General features: G+C 38.8%; 1 protein-coding gene across 5 annotated transcripts in view; it reads left to right on the top strand.

The window, feature by feature from the left end:
• The window catches only part of RALGAPB (Ral GTPase activating protein non-catalytic subunit beta), a 173317-nt gene that overhangs the window by 136331 nt on the left and 18354 nt on the right, over positions 1-18632 (top strand). For all 5 annotated transcript variants that reach the window (XM_033962658.1, XM_033962656.1, XM_033962654.1 and 2 more), the window contains 3 exons: positions 1579-1737; positions 12938-13103; positions 13764-13886. In XM_033962658.1, the coding sequence (XP_033818549.1) occupies positions 1579-1737; positions 12938-13103; positions 13764-13886 (448 nt within the window). The remainder of the gene's footprint in view (positions 1-1578; positions 1738-12937; positions 13104-13763; positions 13887-18632) is intronic.

The raw sequence follows: 18632 nt of genomic DNA, 5'->3' as shown, positions 1-18632 counted from the left end.
GGTGCCATTCTATAAACGGTGCCTAACTTTGAAAGACGTTTGCCTAGGTACCGATTTAGGCACTGTTTATAGACTGGCCCCTGGTCACCTGGTTTACAACTGAGAGCCTGGTAGAAGGAATGTAGATGTCTACTTTCTTGCATAGAATACTAGTGAAACAAGTGAAATGTGTCTGTAATGAAGGCATGTAACTTCAGTGTGAGCTCTGCCTAAACTTTGCCCATGTGCATATAAATTGCATGCTTTATAAGATATACATGAATTTACAGAATAGCCCTTAAGCGGCATTTTGGCATATGCCCACGTGTCATTATTCTGATGATTTACGCACTTGATAGACATATGAAGCCTGGAATCCTGCTACTCTTTGGGGATTTCGCATGGAGTTTTGCTACTGCAGTAGAATCTCAGTTAATCAGCACTCACCCAACCAGCAAGAAAATTGCCAGGGGGAAAAAAGTCCCCTAAAGCACCAGCGGCAGTGGTCCTGAGTCATGAACCCTCCTCCTTCCCTCAAGCCCTGAAGCAGCAGAAGGCAACAGTCCTGAGCTGTGAACCCTCCTCCCGCCCTGAAGCACCAACACAGCTGTGGTCCTGAGCCACAAACCTCCTCCTTCCCTCCCTCAAGCCCTGAAGCAGCAGAAGGCAATGGTCCTGAGCCTTGAACCCCCACCCTGATGCAACAGAAGCAGCAGCAGTCGTGAGCCATGAACCCTCCTCCCTAGCACTCCGAAGCAGTAGAAGACACAGCAGTCCTGAACCGTGAACCCCACCCCCGAAGCACCATCACAGCAGTGGTTCTGAGCCGTGAATCAGCCTCCCTCCCTCAAGCCCCAAAGCATTAGAAGCAGCAGCAGTCCTGAGTCGTGGCACCCCCCCTCCTGCCCCGAAGCACCAACACAGCTGCAGTCCTGAGCCACAAAACCCCCTCCTTCCCTCCCTCAATGGTCCTGAGCCATGAACCCCCCCACCCCGAAGCAACAGAGCAGCAGCAGTCCTGAGCCTCAAAACCCCCTCCTTCCCTCCCTCAAGCCACAAGCAGCCTGTTTTGAACGCTGCCTCCTGCTGCTGCTTTGGGGGAAGAAGGGAGGTGGGGGTTCGTAGCTGCCTGCTTCTGCTGCTTTGGTATGGAAGAGAGAGAGGGAATTGTACAGTAACTGTCAGGTATCCACCAATCCCCATGGGGATTCTACTGTATTTGGGGCTGCGGAATCTTGTTACTATTTGGGTGTCTGCTGGGGACTTGTGACCTGGATTGGCCATTGGCTCGATGGAATCCTCCGTCCAATTTTTGAACTTGATTTGTGATCTAGTTTTTCCCAGATGCCAAGCTTCTTTTAGAGAGTTCATTTGTCCCCTGATAGACACACATTTGTATAATTATTTTCAGCTTCCATTGGGGTTCAGAAATTTCACATTAATGTTGTGCCTAAGAATTTTTAGAGTGTATTTGCATATAAATTCCCATCTACTAATCATTTTAAAGAGTCTACGTGTTCCCAGGAAATATTTCATTTCACAATGTGCTCCCATTACCTTCCTTTGGTAAAATTCCATATCGCTTTGTTTGCTGGGCAGGAACCTGCTAATAGCCGTCTGCCACCTCATCTGATCGCACTTGATTCCACCGTCCCAGGGTTCTTTGATGATATTGGATACTTGGATCTTCTGCCTTGTCGTCCTTTTGATACAGTTTTCATTTTCTATATGAAGGCTGGTCAAAAAACAAGTCAAGAGGTAAGAATGCCGAGAATTCTGTCGTTTCTTTGGAAGCATGCTGAAAGACTAAGCAATAACCATTCATTTGTATCAACAGTTACATAGTAAATGACAGCAGATAAAGACTAGCATGGCCTGTTCAATCTGCCCAGAAAGGTGGCCAAGGCTGTACCTGCAACTCTATGCGGGCTACTCCCCCCACACACACACACACACTCCCTTTATCTTTAGGGTTGTAACTGATGCTCTTGTCTTTTTAATGTTTGAAGCCATGTCCCACAAACTTTTTTTTAGCTCCGGCACACTAACAGAGCAAATGTTTTCTGTGGCACACACACGTGCCCCCTTCCCGTTCCGCCCACAACCCTGCCCCCGCATGAACCTCGTCTCGTCTTCCCTCAGCTTGGCGCCGCGTCATCACGTCGGAGGCCCTCCAGACATGGCCCTGAGCTCAGGAAGACGAGACGAGGTTCATGCGGGGCCAGGGTTGTGGGTGGAATGGGAAAGCCACAGAAAACATTGCTCTGTTAGTGTGCTGGAGCTAAAAAAAAGTTTATGGGACACAGCTTTAAACATGAAAAAAGAAAAGGGCATCAGTTACAATCCTAAAGATAAGGGAGGGGGGAGATTCCCGCATGGAGTTGCAGATACATTTTGCGATACACTGCTTTCAAGTGTGAAAGTTAAGGATTTTCTGTGAGTGCAAATGCTCCAGACTTTTATTCCATCTTCATGCTGTATAATTTACCTGGACATCTAAGATTATGTACGAATTGTACTAATTCTAACTGCCATAGAAGATGAGATTTTCAGAATGTTGGTCTTTTATGTTAATATGTTTGTGTGTGTGTTTGCTGTTAGAAAGCGCTTAGATATGTTTATTCTATGCCTTTTGGGATCTCATCACTGTTTTTGACCCTCATATTTCCAATGCAAGAGCATTCCAGGTATCTTCATAAAAAAGTATTTCTCCAAGCTTAGCACAGAAACTGTACCCCAGCACATTTTCTCGAAGCATTTGGGTCACTCGCCGTACATTGCGCTTGATCTTTCCTGCTGCTGTCACATGGGATCTCAGTCTAATTTTGTCTGCAAAGCTGTTCTACTTTTTCCTATAACCTCAGCTTAAAATTTGTAAAACCTGTATTGTTAGTCTCTTAGGTTTTTCAATAGTTTCTAAAATTTTCTCATTTTTTTTGTTGGTTTGTCACAGTCAATTGTTGATTTCTCTGCAGCTAGTTTTTCCAGATGACATGTCCCCTAGGTGCAACAAGACCATATCCATTACAGATCAAATTATGGTCCCTCATTGTTTTTATTGAGAAGTCAAAGAGGGGATTTGTGGAAGAGAAAAACAGAGAGAGAGGTTTTTCAGATATAAGACCAGTCCATTCACATTGAGACTATCTTGATCACCCTCAATGGTCATCATCCAATTCCTGCCAGAAGAAGAGGATGGATGACCTTGTCTTCATTGGTTCCAAGGGAAAACAAGGCAGGGCATTGGTGGAGGTTGATCAGTGTCCTTGAAGGCCCACATATCCCCAAATGACCCCCTGCCTTTGTCAATTGCAGATGGAGTGCTGCTTAACTTGATGCGCTGCTGTGGCTTTGACTTTGTCGATATCAAGAGCAGGTGCAATCCAGATATTATTGAGGCACACACCCTCCCTGAAATAGACATCTCAACACCAAGGCCCATCACTATATGCTTGCCTTTAGCTTGCTTTAAAAGCCTGTCTATAAAACTACTACTGTTACTTATTTCTAGAATGCTACCAGACATGTTCATTACATTTCTTCCAATTTTCTGCTATCTACAACTTTATCCACCTTCTCTAATTTTCTGTCCTGCCACTGGAAACACAGGTGAAACCAAGATTTCTTCCACCTAGAACATAAGAATTGCCGCTGCTGGGTCAGACCAGTGGTCCATCGTGCCCAGCAGTCCGCTCATGCAGCGGCCCTTAGGTCAAAGACCAGTGCCCTAACTGAGACTAGCCTTACCTGCGTACATTCTGCTTCAGCAGGAACTTGTCTAACTTTGCCTTGAATCCCTGGAGGGTGTTTTCCCCATAACAGCCTACGGAAGAGTGTTCCAGTTTTCTACCACTACTCTGGGTGAAGAAGAACTTCCTTACATTTGTACGGCATCGATCCCCTTTTAACTTTAGAGAGTGGCCCTCTCGTTCTTTCCACCTTGGAGAGGGTGAACAACCTGTCTTTATCTACTAGTTTGTTTAAGCTTTGTCTCCACTGGCACCAAGTCTCACTTTGTGAGCAAGTACTATCAGTGACAAAATCTGTACCTATTGATCCAGAGTTGCTTTTATTTTATTTTAAACTGATTGTTTGAATAAATGATTTCTCCTAGACATCCAGAGATTATGTGATCCTCTTTGTGTGTTTGATTACGATTTTGCCTGTGGAACACTGGGCCTTCTCCTTTGTTTGTGTTTGCGCCACTGGAGCCAAGTCATCTAAAATACCCAAGGTTAAGCAATCCTCTAGTTGACTTACATGTCAATTCCTCCCATGCATTGCTCAGTGCATGGACAAGATGCTGTAGACCAGTTCCTAGATTTTAAATTAAGTGCATTGTCTCTAGTCTCTGTCCATCCCTTGTATCTACTCCTTAATTTAAAAAAAAAAAAAAAATGGTCCAATTGAAATAGGATTTTGGTACAGATATACTCAGGCCTTAATTTACAAAGACTAGTATAAAAGATAGAACCTTTGGAATTTTTGAGGGCAATCACCTTCTGTCCTGATTCTAAATCATTCAGTAGAGACAAAGACCCTTCTTTCTCCCAACTCTCCCTCTCTCCAAAGAATTGCTCAGCTCTGGCGATTTTTAATATCATAACTGAGTTTTACAATTAACAAATGGAGTATAATTTCACTGCTTTTAGGGTTTTTTTGTTTTTTTTAATATTTTATTTATAAATTTTTCATTCTTACAATAATTTTTTTTTTTTTTTTCCATTATATTTTTATTTTCAAATTTTATAAAAAGTGTACATAATAATAAAATACATTTAATAAATGCATGGTAACACTTTTATATCTAACACAATGTATGTCTGAATTTGATTTTCCCCTTCACCCTCCCCCCACCCTTTTATTGCTTTAATATAATATTTTCAAATTTTATAAAAGTATACAACATATTAGAATACAAATTGATAATTATTCAATAACATATTTATCTAATACAATATATTCTGGATAAATTTTATTCATTTTCCCTCCCCCCACCCTTCTGTTATTTTTTAATCATTTGTTACATTCTGTATCATATATTATAATATATTATATATAAATTGTTTTCCTTATCCCCCCTATATGTGTGTCATAAAAAAAAAAAAAAAAAAAAAAAAAAATCTCTAAAAGAAGAAAAGAAGAAAAAGTATTCTATTATTTAATCATTGCAGTATTTTGTCAATGGCCCCCATATTTTTATAAATTTATTATATGTCCCCTTTGTACTGCTATTGTTCTTTCCATTTTAAAAACATGGCATATTGTATTCCACCAAAATGTGTAGTTTAGGTTGTTATAATTTTTCCAATTGTTAGTTATATGTTGAATGGCAACCCCTGTCATAATTAATAAAAGTTTATTATTTTCTGGTGAAATTTGACTTTTTTTCTCATCATTGTTCCAAATAAAAATTGTATCATATGATATTGCAATATGATTTTCCATTAATTTATTAATTTGTGGCCAAATTGAAATTCCAAAATATTTTAAATATAAGGACAATGATATAATAAATGATCTAATGTCCCTGGTTCTAGATTACAGTGCCAGCATCTATTAGACTTAGAACTGTCTAGTTTTTGTAAAACGAGTAGGGGTCCAAAAAGCTCTATGTAATAAAAAGAACCATGTTTGTCTCATAGACGCTGACACTGTACATCCCATTCTCCAAGACCAAATTAGTGGCCATTGAGATGCATTAATTTGATGTCCAATCTCAATGCTCCAAATGTCTCTTAGAACCATTTTTGGTTTTTATTCAAATATCCAGATATTAATTTATACCACCATGCGGCTTGAGGTCCTAGGAAGTCTGCTTTAAAGCATAAGAACTTTAAACTATATTGATTGTTTAATGATTTCCATTCAGGGAACCCTTTTCTTACAATAATTTAATTGTACATAAAGCTTCAATTAATACATGAAAAATTGTGATTACAAATAATTCATCTTATCACATAAAATATAACCCTCCCCTTTTTTCATTTCTTAAATCCATATAATATACATTCCCCTCCCCTCCCCATTCTAATATAATCATTACTAATGTGCTATGAAATCTGATCATTGGAATAATGAGTCAATGGTTCCCAAATTTTCTTAAAATTATGAATATTTCCCTGTTGTAATGCTATTGTTTTTTCCATTTTGTATATATGACATACTGAATTCCACCAAAATGTATAGTTTAATTTGGTATAATCCTTCCAATTTTGAGTTATTTGTTGCATGGCGACCCCTGTCAATATTAATAATAGTTTGTTATTGTTTGCTGTAATCGGACTCTGAGTTCTCATTGCTGTACCAAATAGTATAGTATCATATGAGAGTCCTACATGATTTTCTAGTAATTCATTAATTTGGGGCCAAATTAGTTTCCAAAATGCATTTACACAGGGACAAAAAAAAATTAAGTGGTCTAATGTTCCAACTTCTATTCTGCAATGCCAGCATCTATTAGATCTAGTACTATCTATCTTTTGTAAGCGCGTAGGGGTCCATAAAGTTCTATGTAACAAAAACAACCAAGTTTGACTCATAGATGCTGACTTTGTAGATCTTAATCTCCAGGACCAAAATCGTGGCCATTGAGACTCAGATATTGTCTGACCAATCTCAATACTCCAAATATCCCTAAGTCCAGTTTTCTTTTTTTATTTAAAAATCCATTTAACAATTTATACCATTTTGCGGCTTGGTGACCCAAGAAATCCGCCTGGAAACATAGAACCTGCAGACTATATTGAGTATTAAGAGTTTTCCATTCAGGGAACCCTGCCTGAATAGCTTGCTTCAATTGCAACCACTTAAAATATTGTGTTTTATTTAATCCAAATTTATGTTGCAATTGTGAAAAACTAAGCATTGTTCCTTCTGAAATAACATCATTCAATGTTCGTATACCTGCAATTATCCATTGTTTCCAGACAATTTTGTATCCGCCAATCTTGATCCTGGAGTTTACCCAAATTGATTGATTTAATGATTTAGCAATTGGTTCTGGTGATAGATTACTAATATCTTAATGTCTTCCAAGTATCCAATAGAATTCTGTTATCCTTATATCGTCTTGGCATGTTTATACTAATTAGATGTTCTAAATGTAGTGGGTATGTTGACTACAAAATAGAGAGATAACTATCTTTGTAATCTGTGACGTTATTGACGATATATTCATATATTCACAGCTATATTCCTATTAGAAATTATTCCATTTATAATTGTGCATAATACAATATTTAAATTATTTGTGACGTGCTCAGAACCAAGAAACCCATATGATAGTGATGTCACTACAATGAGGTTTTCAAGGGGACCATCATCGCCTTCACAAGTCCCCCGGCCCTCCCTATGTATATATATATTTTAAAGCGTATCTAACACCTATCTGGTAAGTATGTCCAGCTTGATGTACTTATCTTAATTAGGGGGTATTATTGATCTTAACTCTCATTGGTGACTTGCGAAAATAAAAATATAAGTGCTTCAGTAAAAATCCTAAATATTTTTCTTATCTGATTAAGTTCCCGTCCCTCCGACCCGGATTTCGTCTCTTCGTCAGGGAGGGACACTGGTAAAGGCTCACTGAATACAGGAACAGGCAAAGTCATATGACTTGTCAAATGTAGTAGGAACAGGAGCCGCCATTCTAGATATAGCCAATCTGGTACATTTTCCATGATATCTGGGAGGATCCAATACATACCCTGTCTTAGAATATAGGCTTGATGGTACCTATAATAATTTGGAAAAATTTACCCCTCCCTCCACAATTGGTCTATTGTAAAGATACTAAAGCAATTCTGGGTCTTTTCCCAAACCAAACAAACTTTGTAAGAATATTATTTAACTTTTTATAGAATGACCCCTGAAAAAATATTGGTATCATACTCATTTGATAACAAATCACAGGCAAACATCATCATTTAATTGTTTGGACTCTTCCTCCCACCAAGAAAGATGTAAAGGATTCCATTGCTCACACATTTCTGTTATTTTTTTTAATAAAAGTTTTTCATTTTCTTTGACTGTATCTTCAATTGTATTTTTGATAATAATTCCTAAATATTTTAATCCTTCTTCTTTCCAAATAAATGAGATATGAATCAAATAATCCTTTGGTACAGTGAACATTAATTGGAAGAATTTCCGATTTACTCCAATTAATTTTATATCCAGAAAATTTCCCAAATTTCTCTAGAAGATTAAGTAAACTTGGAAACAGTATTCCCCGGTTCTCTTAAATATAATAATATATCATCTGCATATGCAGAAAGTTTAAATTCCCAGTAAGAAAATGGGATTCCCTTTATCTCCTTAGTTTGATTAATTGCAATTAATAAGGGTTCTAAAACAATATCAAAAAGTAAGGGGGACAAAGGACTTCCTTGTCTAACTCCCCTACGCAAGTTAAATCTATCTGATAAATTGTTATTAATATATAATCTTGCACCAGGAGAGCTATACAAAGTCTGAACCATTTTAATAAAACCGGGGCCTATTCCAAACCATTCCAGAGCTTGATACATATAACTCCATTCCACTCTATCAAATGCTTTTTCTGCATCTAAAGATAGCATAAAAGCTGGATCATTCAAATTTTTCACTAAATTTAAAGAGTGAAATGCTAATCTAGTATTGTTTGATGAGTGTCTTTTAGCAATAAATCCTGTTTGGTGTATATCAATAATAAAAGGAAAAGCTTTTGCCAATCTTATTGCTAATACTTTAGCAAGCAACTTACCATCTACATTTAATAAAGATATAGGCCTGTAATTTGAAACCAAGGTAGGATCCCTGTTTGGTTTTGGTAAGACAATAATTATCGAATCAGCCATAGTACCTGATATATTCCCATTATTTATTTGGTATTGATACAAATTTAATAAATATGGTAAGATGATATTTTGAAATGTTTTATAGAATTCAACAGTATAACCATCACCACCCGGAGCGGATCCAACTCTAAGAGACTTCAATGCTGATTCTATTTGTTTTAAAGATATAGGATCTTCTAAACTTCGTTTTATATGATCCGGAACATTTGGTCCAATAAATGAGTTTAAGAAATTTAATCCCTCTTGTTCTTTATTTTCATAAGATTCAGAAGAATATAAATCTTTATAAAAATCAAGAAATTGTATTAAAATATCTTTGGTGTTAGTGTGTGTGTTGCCTTGTGTGTCTTTAATTGCAATAATCTTAGATTTCCTTTTTTTTGCTTTGAGAAAATTAGCTAATAATCTTCCAGCTTTGTTTGAATTACCATAATACTGAACTTGCTTATAGAAGATATCTTTCCTCACAAATTGAGAAGAAATCTCATTATATTTCGCTTTTACTTTTAATAAATTTTGTAATGTATTATGTTCCCATTTCTCAATTAATTTATTCTCTAATACTTTAATTTGTTTTTCCAAATCAACATATTGTTTTTTAAGTTGTTTTTTGATAAATGCTGAATATGAAATAATATTTCCTCTTATTGTTGCTTTAAATGCGTCCCACAAAATCTCAGCATTAATATTGTCCGAATTATTTATTTGAAAAAATTCATTCATCTTTAATTTAAAATCTTCCAGAAAGATCGAATCCGCAAATAAAGCATTATCAAATCTCCAAATTGGATTGAACTGTACCATATCATTATTCTGAAAGTCAATCCACACACCAGCAGGATCTGAAATTACAATAGGATCAATAACTGCATTCATCACTCGCTGCGCTATATTATTAGACACGAATATATAATCAATTCGTGAGAAAGAATTTGTGGGACCCGAGAACAAAAAGAGAATTCCTGATCATTAAAATGAAGAATACGCCATATATCAACTAAATTACAAGATTGAACCAAATTATCTAAACCTAACGATTTCATAATTCTACTTGGTCTCTTATCCAAAATTGGATCCATTACAGTATTGAAATCCCCTGCTACAATTAAATTAGAAGTAGCCAGTGGTAACAGTAATTGTTGAACTTGTTTGAAAAACTCCATTTGATTCGAATTAGGAGCATATAAATTTAATAAATCCAGGGTTGTATTACCCAGAACCATTTGATATGCAACCCATCTTCCTAAAGGATCATGGTTTATTAATTTGAAATCAGCATTGCACTTCCTATTTATCAGGACAGCAACCCCAGCTTTTTTCCCTATTGCAGGTGCAAAGAAGCATTTAGAAATCCAACCCCTAGATAACTTTTTAGATTCATGCTCAGAAAGGTGCGACTCTTGAATAAAATATATGTCCGCATTTTGCTTTTTAAGGAACATTAGTACTTTCTTTCTCTTAATAGGATGATTTAAACCATTGACATTAATAGAATACATTTTTATATCCATCTATTTTATAATTAAATTTTGGCAAATACTTCTATAATAATAAAGATGATCAGACCTCAGCACATTAAGTAAATATATTTTCTTCATCCAATCCCCCCATCCCTTACCCCCCCCCCCCGAAAATAAGATTATAAAAGAAAAATTCAAATTTTACATTTATCCCATTTTCAATAAACATTTCAATTTCTGCATTTTTCCCAACTTCATGTCTTAAAGAAACATTAATCATCCCACTCCCCCTCCCCTTCCCAGCCCTCCACCCTATTCCCACCCTCCCACCCTTTAATAAATGTGTAAGCTTGAAAACACACATAGATAATCAGGTAAAGAGAATTCCCCCCATAGAACATTTAAAAAAAAAAAAAAAATCTATAATCATAAGTTACACAAAAAATATTTTAACAATTAAACCCTTTCCTCAAATCCCTAATATCTAAACCGACCCCCTTAAAAGAATTTTCTTTAATAAAAACCAAACAAAACTTTTATGTAGAGCCCCAATCAATATTAAGAATAAAGTGATTCATAACAAAAATCATTTTTTTTCCCTCCTTTCCTGTTTTTTTCTTTCTTCCTCTTCCTTTTCCATTCCAATAATATTTTTACATAAAAGCATATTACTATATAAGTATTACCATATGAGGTTACTCATCAAAACTACATTAGCATCAAAAATAAACAGCCTGTAAGTGATTCCATAACTCCATAAAAGGATAAGATTCCAAATATGAAACCCTTTCAATTCTAAAGCCAGTAAACTCTACTAACTGTATTAATAACTGTATTAAAAGCACCAAATATATAATACCTTGAACTGCATCTTTTAAAGAAATTGAAATGCAACACAGAGCATCAAAAAAATAGATAATAAAGTCCATGTCTCTATGTAATCATAAGTTCCTCTTGTTTCTGCAAAAAGTCCTGCAACTCTTCTGGTTCCTTGAAATTCCTTGTTTTATTCTTGAAAGTCACTTTCATCATCGCTGGATAAATCAGCCCATATTTTGCTCCAAGACTTCTGAGCTGTGGTCTCATATCAAGAAATTTGTTCCTCTTTGCTGCAGTGGCAGGAGCAAAATCTGGAACAAAGTGTATGCGAGAGTCCTGAAACTTTAAGTTCTTATTTTCTTTAGCCAGCCGAATAATATCCAATACTTGCTGATGTCTTAAGAGCTTGAATATTATTGGACGAGGTCCCCTTTGAGTATCATTCCTCCTGACTGGTATTCTGTGAGCTCTTTCAATTTCAATAGGATATTTAAAGTTGAGAGGGAGGATTTTAGGGAGGAGATTCTCCAGAAAGGAAGTAATATTATTTTCTTCTGCCCCTTCCGGGATCCCAAGTAATCTTAAATTACTCCTTCTCTCCCTATTACTACAATCCTCCAGCATTTGCGTAAGTATATCCATTTTCTTTTGCACCGGCTTGAATTTGAATAAATCTGTTTCAACTGCCAGCAGTCTATCATTAAGATTAACAATCTTATTCTCCACCAGCTCCATTTTCCTGTTAAGAATATTTACTTCCTTCTTAACCTCTTTAATATCCTTGGAGTTTCCTAGCACAATTTCTTTAATTGCTTTCAGTTCCTTCAATATTTCAGCTGTTTCAACAACTTCCTTCTCAGCCTGTTTTTTCGAAGGGGTCGGAGGCTCGGGTTTGGCTCTTTTTGCACTTGCCGGCATCACAAAAGCTGAATCAGCTTTGTTATTCTTTCCAGACGCCATATTTATAATTAATTCTCCCGTATCCAACAAGAAAAGTTAACTTTTGTAACTTAAATAATCTTTAAAATGATCTATCGGGACGGAGCTCACCGTTCACCCGACTGTTGCCATGCGCTTCCAAGCCATGCCCCCTGCTTTTAGGGTTTTAAAAAAAATTCTCTGCAGAAATTGTTGCCGAGCATCCGTCTCATGGCTTTGTGTGAACTGTTCATACAGACGGTTTTAATTAGATCAAAGAATATGCAGATGTTAAGTATGTAAGAAATTTTAGCTGGATATACAGTTCAATATGTATTCCTGATAAATGAATTCAGAATGCTCATGTTCAGCCATCATTATGCCAGAAAATTATTTGGGCTGTTTTTGGAATATGTTATGTTAATCAGGTTTTCTATTCCGCCTTTACCTACTCGGTTCAAGGTTAGATTATATTGCAAGAAGTTGGGTCAATTACCCAGGAAGTTACAATGGACAATTTGATCTGGATGTTCAATGCTAGTATAGGTAGATCAGTGCAGTTATTAATCCATCTTCCAAGATGAATTGTATGAGAACCTAAGAATTGCCGCTGCTGGGTCAGACCAGTGGTCCATTGTGCACAGCAGTCTGCTCTCGAGACCAGTGTCCTAACTGAGTTTAGCCTTACTTTATCTGCCATAAACATATTAATATAGAACTTACAGAGTTTAGATTTTACTGTGCGTCAGGATGTGCATGTTTTTGTGTTGTTAGTCATTTTGCTCTGACCTCCCCTGGTGAAAATACAACCTTTACCCAAACCAGCATAAAAGGGTCACAGAGAGCAGAGTGACAATGCACAGGATGGACCAGAGGTGAGAAAAATGGAAAATATCTTTTTTCTTTTTTTTTTTTGTCTAGATCCTGAAGAATGTCGAGTCTTCCAGCAATGTTCAGTCACATTTCCTTGAGTTCTTGTTGTCTCTGGGCTGGCCAGTTTCCGTGCGCAAACATCCTGGCTGGACAGGGCATATTTCAACCAGCTGGTCAATTAACAGCTGCAGTGACCAAGAGGGGCAGGAACAAGGTAAGATCAAATAGCTGTTTTAGTTCAAGATGAATTCATCATGCAAGTGAGTGTCCCTCATTCAACCGTGCTTTCAGAAGAGAAGGGAATGGAGAACGCAGCTCAAGTGTCCAGAAAAGAGAGACAGATTACACATTATATTAGAATTCTGAAAAATATAGTAGCATGGGGACCACAGGTGGCCCTGCAACATTTCTGTTGCTTCCTGGCTTTAATAGAGCGTAATATGTACAGAAATCTTATCAAGGCGCACTTGGCAGCAACAAGAAAAGGTACTTCCCTGGAGGACGAGAACAGACCACCTAACTCCTGAGTTTGCATGACCGATGGTCCCTTCTAAACATTGGGAGAAGGATGTGTGTGTTTATCTCTTATTGATTTATACCCCACCCTTATCCAGGGCGAGTTGCATAATGATAAACATACCTACAAAACAGGAAACACAATCCAGACAATCAAATACTTCCGTGAACAGCACCCTACTGTCATCAATCTCTACTCTTCCTCATTCATTCAATCTCAGACCCTGTATTTCATCTGACAAAACAGATGCCTTTTGAGTAATCTCTTGAAATTCTGTATATTCTGTTGTTGGCGAATCTACTCAGGGAGATGGGTAAAAAGGAGCTGTCAAATGATCTGTCTTTTCTCTCTTCCCAGATGAATTGGTTTTAGCAGAGGACACAAGTGGAAGTATTTTTAATGGCGAAAAGAAAGTGCTGTATTATGCTGACGCCCTCACGGAAATTGCCTTTGTGGTTCCAACACCAGTGGAGTGTTTATGTAAGCGCAATGCGTGTAGATCCTGTGGTCACTTAAAGGATTATTTTTAGATAGACAAGACTGTGTGACACGATGCTCAGCCACACCACATTGTTTATTTATTTAAAAAGTTTATATACTGCCAGGAATCTCAGCACACAAAAATATACACATACTGTTATACAATAACATCATCATACACATATCTAACAAAATAGTAATTATGCACCTTGAGGTACTTTCAACTATTACAGGGAAAACAACGCAATTTCAAAGGAGTAATTCACATTACATATCACAATGAATAGCTTAGTTTTACCTCTCACTAAACAGATAAGAACACAGAAAGCTTCTTGCTGGGTCAAACCGATGGTCCATTGAGCCCCAAATCCTACCTCTAACACTTTTCCAGCTTGCACTTGTACTAAAATCTTCCAGGAACATTTTTCAGTGCCTCTTCTTCCAGTCTTCAGACTGGGGGATCAAAATGAGGTCTGCTTTGTCTATGTCCAACGATTTTTCAAAGCTTGTCTTTTACAAGACGTTTAATTGGTATGTACAGTGACATTGCCTGACCTTGAAAGGCTCCTTTTCTGGGATTTCTGAAGCCTGGGAAATGAGCTAAGGTTTTACATCAGCTGTGATAACAGTCGTACATAAGTGTATTTGAATCTGTGTAACCACTACAGCCAATAATTAATGGTACATATAATCTCCTACATCTTTGTACACCATGTTTGTCTTACAGATTGTGTGTCATTCCTTTAAAGCAGTGACAGGCTCTGTGTGAGAGAGATTTTTATGTAAAAGGAGTTGATGGGTCTTGATCCAATAGTGATAGAAGAGTAAACTGACTGTCTGGCAACTAAAGTTCAATGCAAAGAAATGCAGAGTAATGCATTTGGGGATTAATTGGAAGGGACCGTATAAGCTGGGAGGTGAGAAGCTGATATGCACGGATGGGGAGAGTGACCTTGGGGTGATAGTGTTCGAAGATCTAAAGGCAAAAAAACTGCGACAAGGCAGTGGCTGCTGCCAGAAGGATGCTGGGCTGTATAAAGAGAGACATAGCCAGTAGAAGGAAGAAGGTGTTGATGCCCCTGTACAGGTCATTGGTGAGGCCCCACCTGGAGTATTGTGTTCAGTTTTGGAGACTGTATCTGGCGAAGGACATAAGAAGACTTGAAGAGGAGGGTGACGAAAATGATAGGAGGTTTGTGCCAGAAGACGTATGAGGAAAGACTGGAAGCCCTAGAGCAGGGGTGTCAAAGTCCCTCCTCAAGGATTGCAATCCAGTCGGGTTTTCAGGATTTCCCCAATGAATATGCATGAGATCTATTTGCATGACCTGCTTTAATTGTATGCTAATAGATCTCATGCATATTCATTGGGGAAATCCTGAAAACCCGACTGGATTGTGGCCCTCGAGGAAGGATTTTGACATCCCTGCCTAGAGGAAAGGAGGGACCGGGGAGATATGATTCAGACGTTCAGATACTTGAAGGGTATTAATGTACACTTCTCCCTCTGTATTTGCGGGGGAAGCGGACAGAACATAGCCATGAATACCGAAAAACCGCAAATAACTTTTTTCAGGTTATTCACAGTTTTTTGTTAAAATAGACCTGAAAAAGAAAATAAACCGTGAATAACCCGACCTGCAATTTGCTCCGAACGACGCCGGGAGCAGCGATTTCCAATGTGAAGCGCTAGGTTCAGTGATGAAAATTAGGGGGCGGAGTCAGCAGCCAAAAAATCGCAAATAAGCAAATCCACAGATGCGGAAACATAGGGAGAAATGTAAAACAAAATCTTTTCCAGAGAAAGGAAAATGGTAAAACCAGAGGACATAATTTGAGGTTGAGGAGTGGTAGATTCAAGAGCAATGTTAGGAAATTTTACTTTACGGAGAGGGTAGTGGATGCCTGGAATGCGCTCCGGAGAGAGGTGGTGGAGAGGAAAACGGTGATGGGTTCAAAGAAGCGTGGGATGAACACAGAGGATCTAGATTTAGAAAATAATAGTAAATAGTGAAGAACTAAGGCCAGTACTGGGCAGACTTGCACGGTTTGTATCTGTATGTGGCCTTTTGGTTGGGGAGGGCTTCAGTGGCTGGGAGGATGTAGATGGGCTGGAGTAGGTTTTGACTGAGATTTTGGCAGTTGGAACCCAAGCACAGTACCGGGTAGACTGGATGGACCATTCGGGTCTTTATCTGCCGTCATCTAAGAACATAAGCAATGCCTCCGCTGGGTCAGACCTGAGGTCCATCGTGCCCAGCAGTCCGCATACGCGGCGGCCCAACAGGTCCAGGACCTATGCAGTAATCCTCTATCTATACCCCTCTATCCCCTTTTCCAGCAGGAAATTGTCCAATCTTTTCTTAAACTCCAGTACTATACGCTGCCCTATTATGCCCTCTGGAAGTGCATTCTAGGTGTTCCCTGCACGTTGGGTAAAGAAGAACTTCCTAGCATTCATTTTTAATCTGTCCCCTTTCAACTTTTCCGAATGCCCTCTTGTTCTTTTATTTTTCGAAAGTTTGAAGAATCTGTCCCTCTCTACTCTCTCTATGCTTTTCATGATCTTATAAGTCTCTATCATATCCCCTCTTAAGTCTCCTCTTCTCCAGGGAAAAGAGTCCCAGTTTCTCCAATCTCTCAGTATATGAAAGGTTTTCCATCCCTTTTATCAGACGTGTCGCTCTCCTCTGAACCCTCTCGAGTAACGCCATATCCTTCTTACGGTACGACGACCATTATTGGATGCAGTACTCCAGATGCGGATGCACCATCACCCGATACAACGGCAGGATAACTTCCTTCGTCCTGGCTGTAATACCCTTCTTGATTATACCTAGCATTCTAATCACTCTCTTAGCGGCCGCTGCGCACTGTGCCGTCGATTTCATTGTCATGTACACCATTACCCCTAAGTCCCTTTCTTGGGTACTCTCCTTCAATTAATATCCCTCCCATCGTATAGCTGTACCTCGGGTTTCTGCTTCCCACATGTAGTACTTTACATTTCTCAATGTTGAACTTCATTTGCCATCTCGTCGCCCATTCCCTTAGTTTGTTCAAATCTTTTTGCAATTCTTCGCAGTCCTCTTTAGTCCGAGCTCCACTAAATAGTTTGGTGTCGTGCGTGAATTTTATTATCTCACACTTCGTCCCTGTTGAGCATCATTGGCCTCCAATTCCCTTTTGCATTTGTTAAAATCCTTATTAAAACCTTTAAAGCAAACGCTCCTACAGCCACTTCATCCCATAGCTTTGGAACAACTCCCCCCCACAAATCAGTTCACAGAACTCATTAATGACCTTCTGAAGAGCTGTGAAGATCTTTCTCTTCAACTAAAGGTCCAGCCGCAAATAATGCCCTCTAAACTCTCTCCCACCAACAACCACTAGTTGGCAACCCTCTGGTCCAATCTACTGTAATACCTCTCCAGGAATTTCCTATGAATATCCCTACCCCAAGCTGTCCTTAAGTTACTGTAAGAACATAAGAATTGCCGCTGCTGGGTCAGACCAGTGGTCCATCATACCCAGCAAGTCCACGGTGACCCCCAGGTCAAATACCAGTGCTCTAAAGGAGTCCAGTCTCGGCTCTGTACGTTCCAGTTTAGCAGGAACTTGTCCAACTTTGTCTTGAATCCCTGGAAGGTGTTTTCCCCTATAACAGACTCCGGAAGAGCGTTTGTACAGAATCTATTCCCTCAATTTTAGAGAGTGCCCTCTTGTTCTCCCTACCTTGGAGAGGGTGAACAATCTGTCTTTATCTGCTAAGTCTATTCCCTTCAGTATTTTGAATGTTTCGATCATGTCCCCTCTCACTCTCCTCTTTTCAAGGGAGAAGAGGCCCAGTTTCTCGAATCTCTCACTGTACGGCAACTCCTCCTGCCCCTTAACCATTTTAGTCGCTCTTCTCTGGACCCTTTTGAGTAGTCCTTCTTCATGTACGGCAACCAGTGCTGGACGCAGTACTCCAGGTGAGGGCACACCATGGCCCGGTACAGCGGCATGATAACTTTCTTCGATTTGTTCATGATCCCCTTCTTTATCATTCCTAGTATTCTGTTCGCCCTTTTTGCCACCGCTACGCATTGTGCGGATGGCTTCATCGACTTGTCGATCAGAACTCCCAAGTCTCTTTCCTGGGAGGTCTCTCCAAGTACCGCCCTGGACATCCTGTATTCGTGCATAAGATTTTTGTTACCGACATGCATCACTTTACACTTATCCACGATGAACCTCATTTGCCATGTTGCTGCCCATTTCTCGAGCTTGATTATGTCAAGTTGCAGATCTTCGTAATCCTCCTGTGCCTTCACTACTCTGAATAACTTTGTATTGTCCGCAAATTTAATCCCCAGTCTTGTCATTATGTTACTATACTGTATGGTATTGTATTGTAGTATATTGTATTGTCAAACGTACTGTCCAATGTAACATACTGTGAATGTTAGCTTGTAATCCGTTCTGAGGACGGGATAGAAATCAAAATAAATAAATATCTTCTCTTGTTCGTTCTTACTGTCCTCTCAGAGTTTTACATTCCTTGAATGATCAATGCCTCTTTATCCCTCCTGCTCGGTCAGTTCGGTCAGTTCGGTCAAAACGGTAGCAGAACGAGACTTGGGGGTAATCGTCAGTGAGGACATGAAGTCTGCCAATCAAGTGGAGCAGGCTTCGTCCAAGGCAAGACAAATCATGGGCTGCATACGAAGGGGTTTCGTCAGTCGTAAGGCGGACGTCATTATGC

Source organism: Geotrypetes seraphini, chromosome 11 (assembly GCF_902459505.1).
Source record: "Geotrypetes seraphini chromosome 11, aGeoSer1.1, whole genome shotgun sequence".
NCBI lineage: Eukaryota > Metazoa > Chordata > Amphibia > Gymnophiona > Dermophiidae > Geotrypetes > Geotrypetes seraphini.
This window is presented reverse-complemented; position numbering and strand designations above follow the sequence as displayed.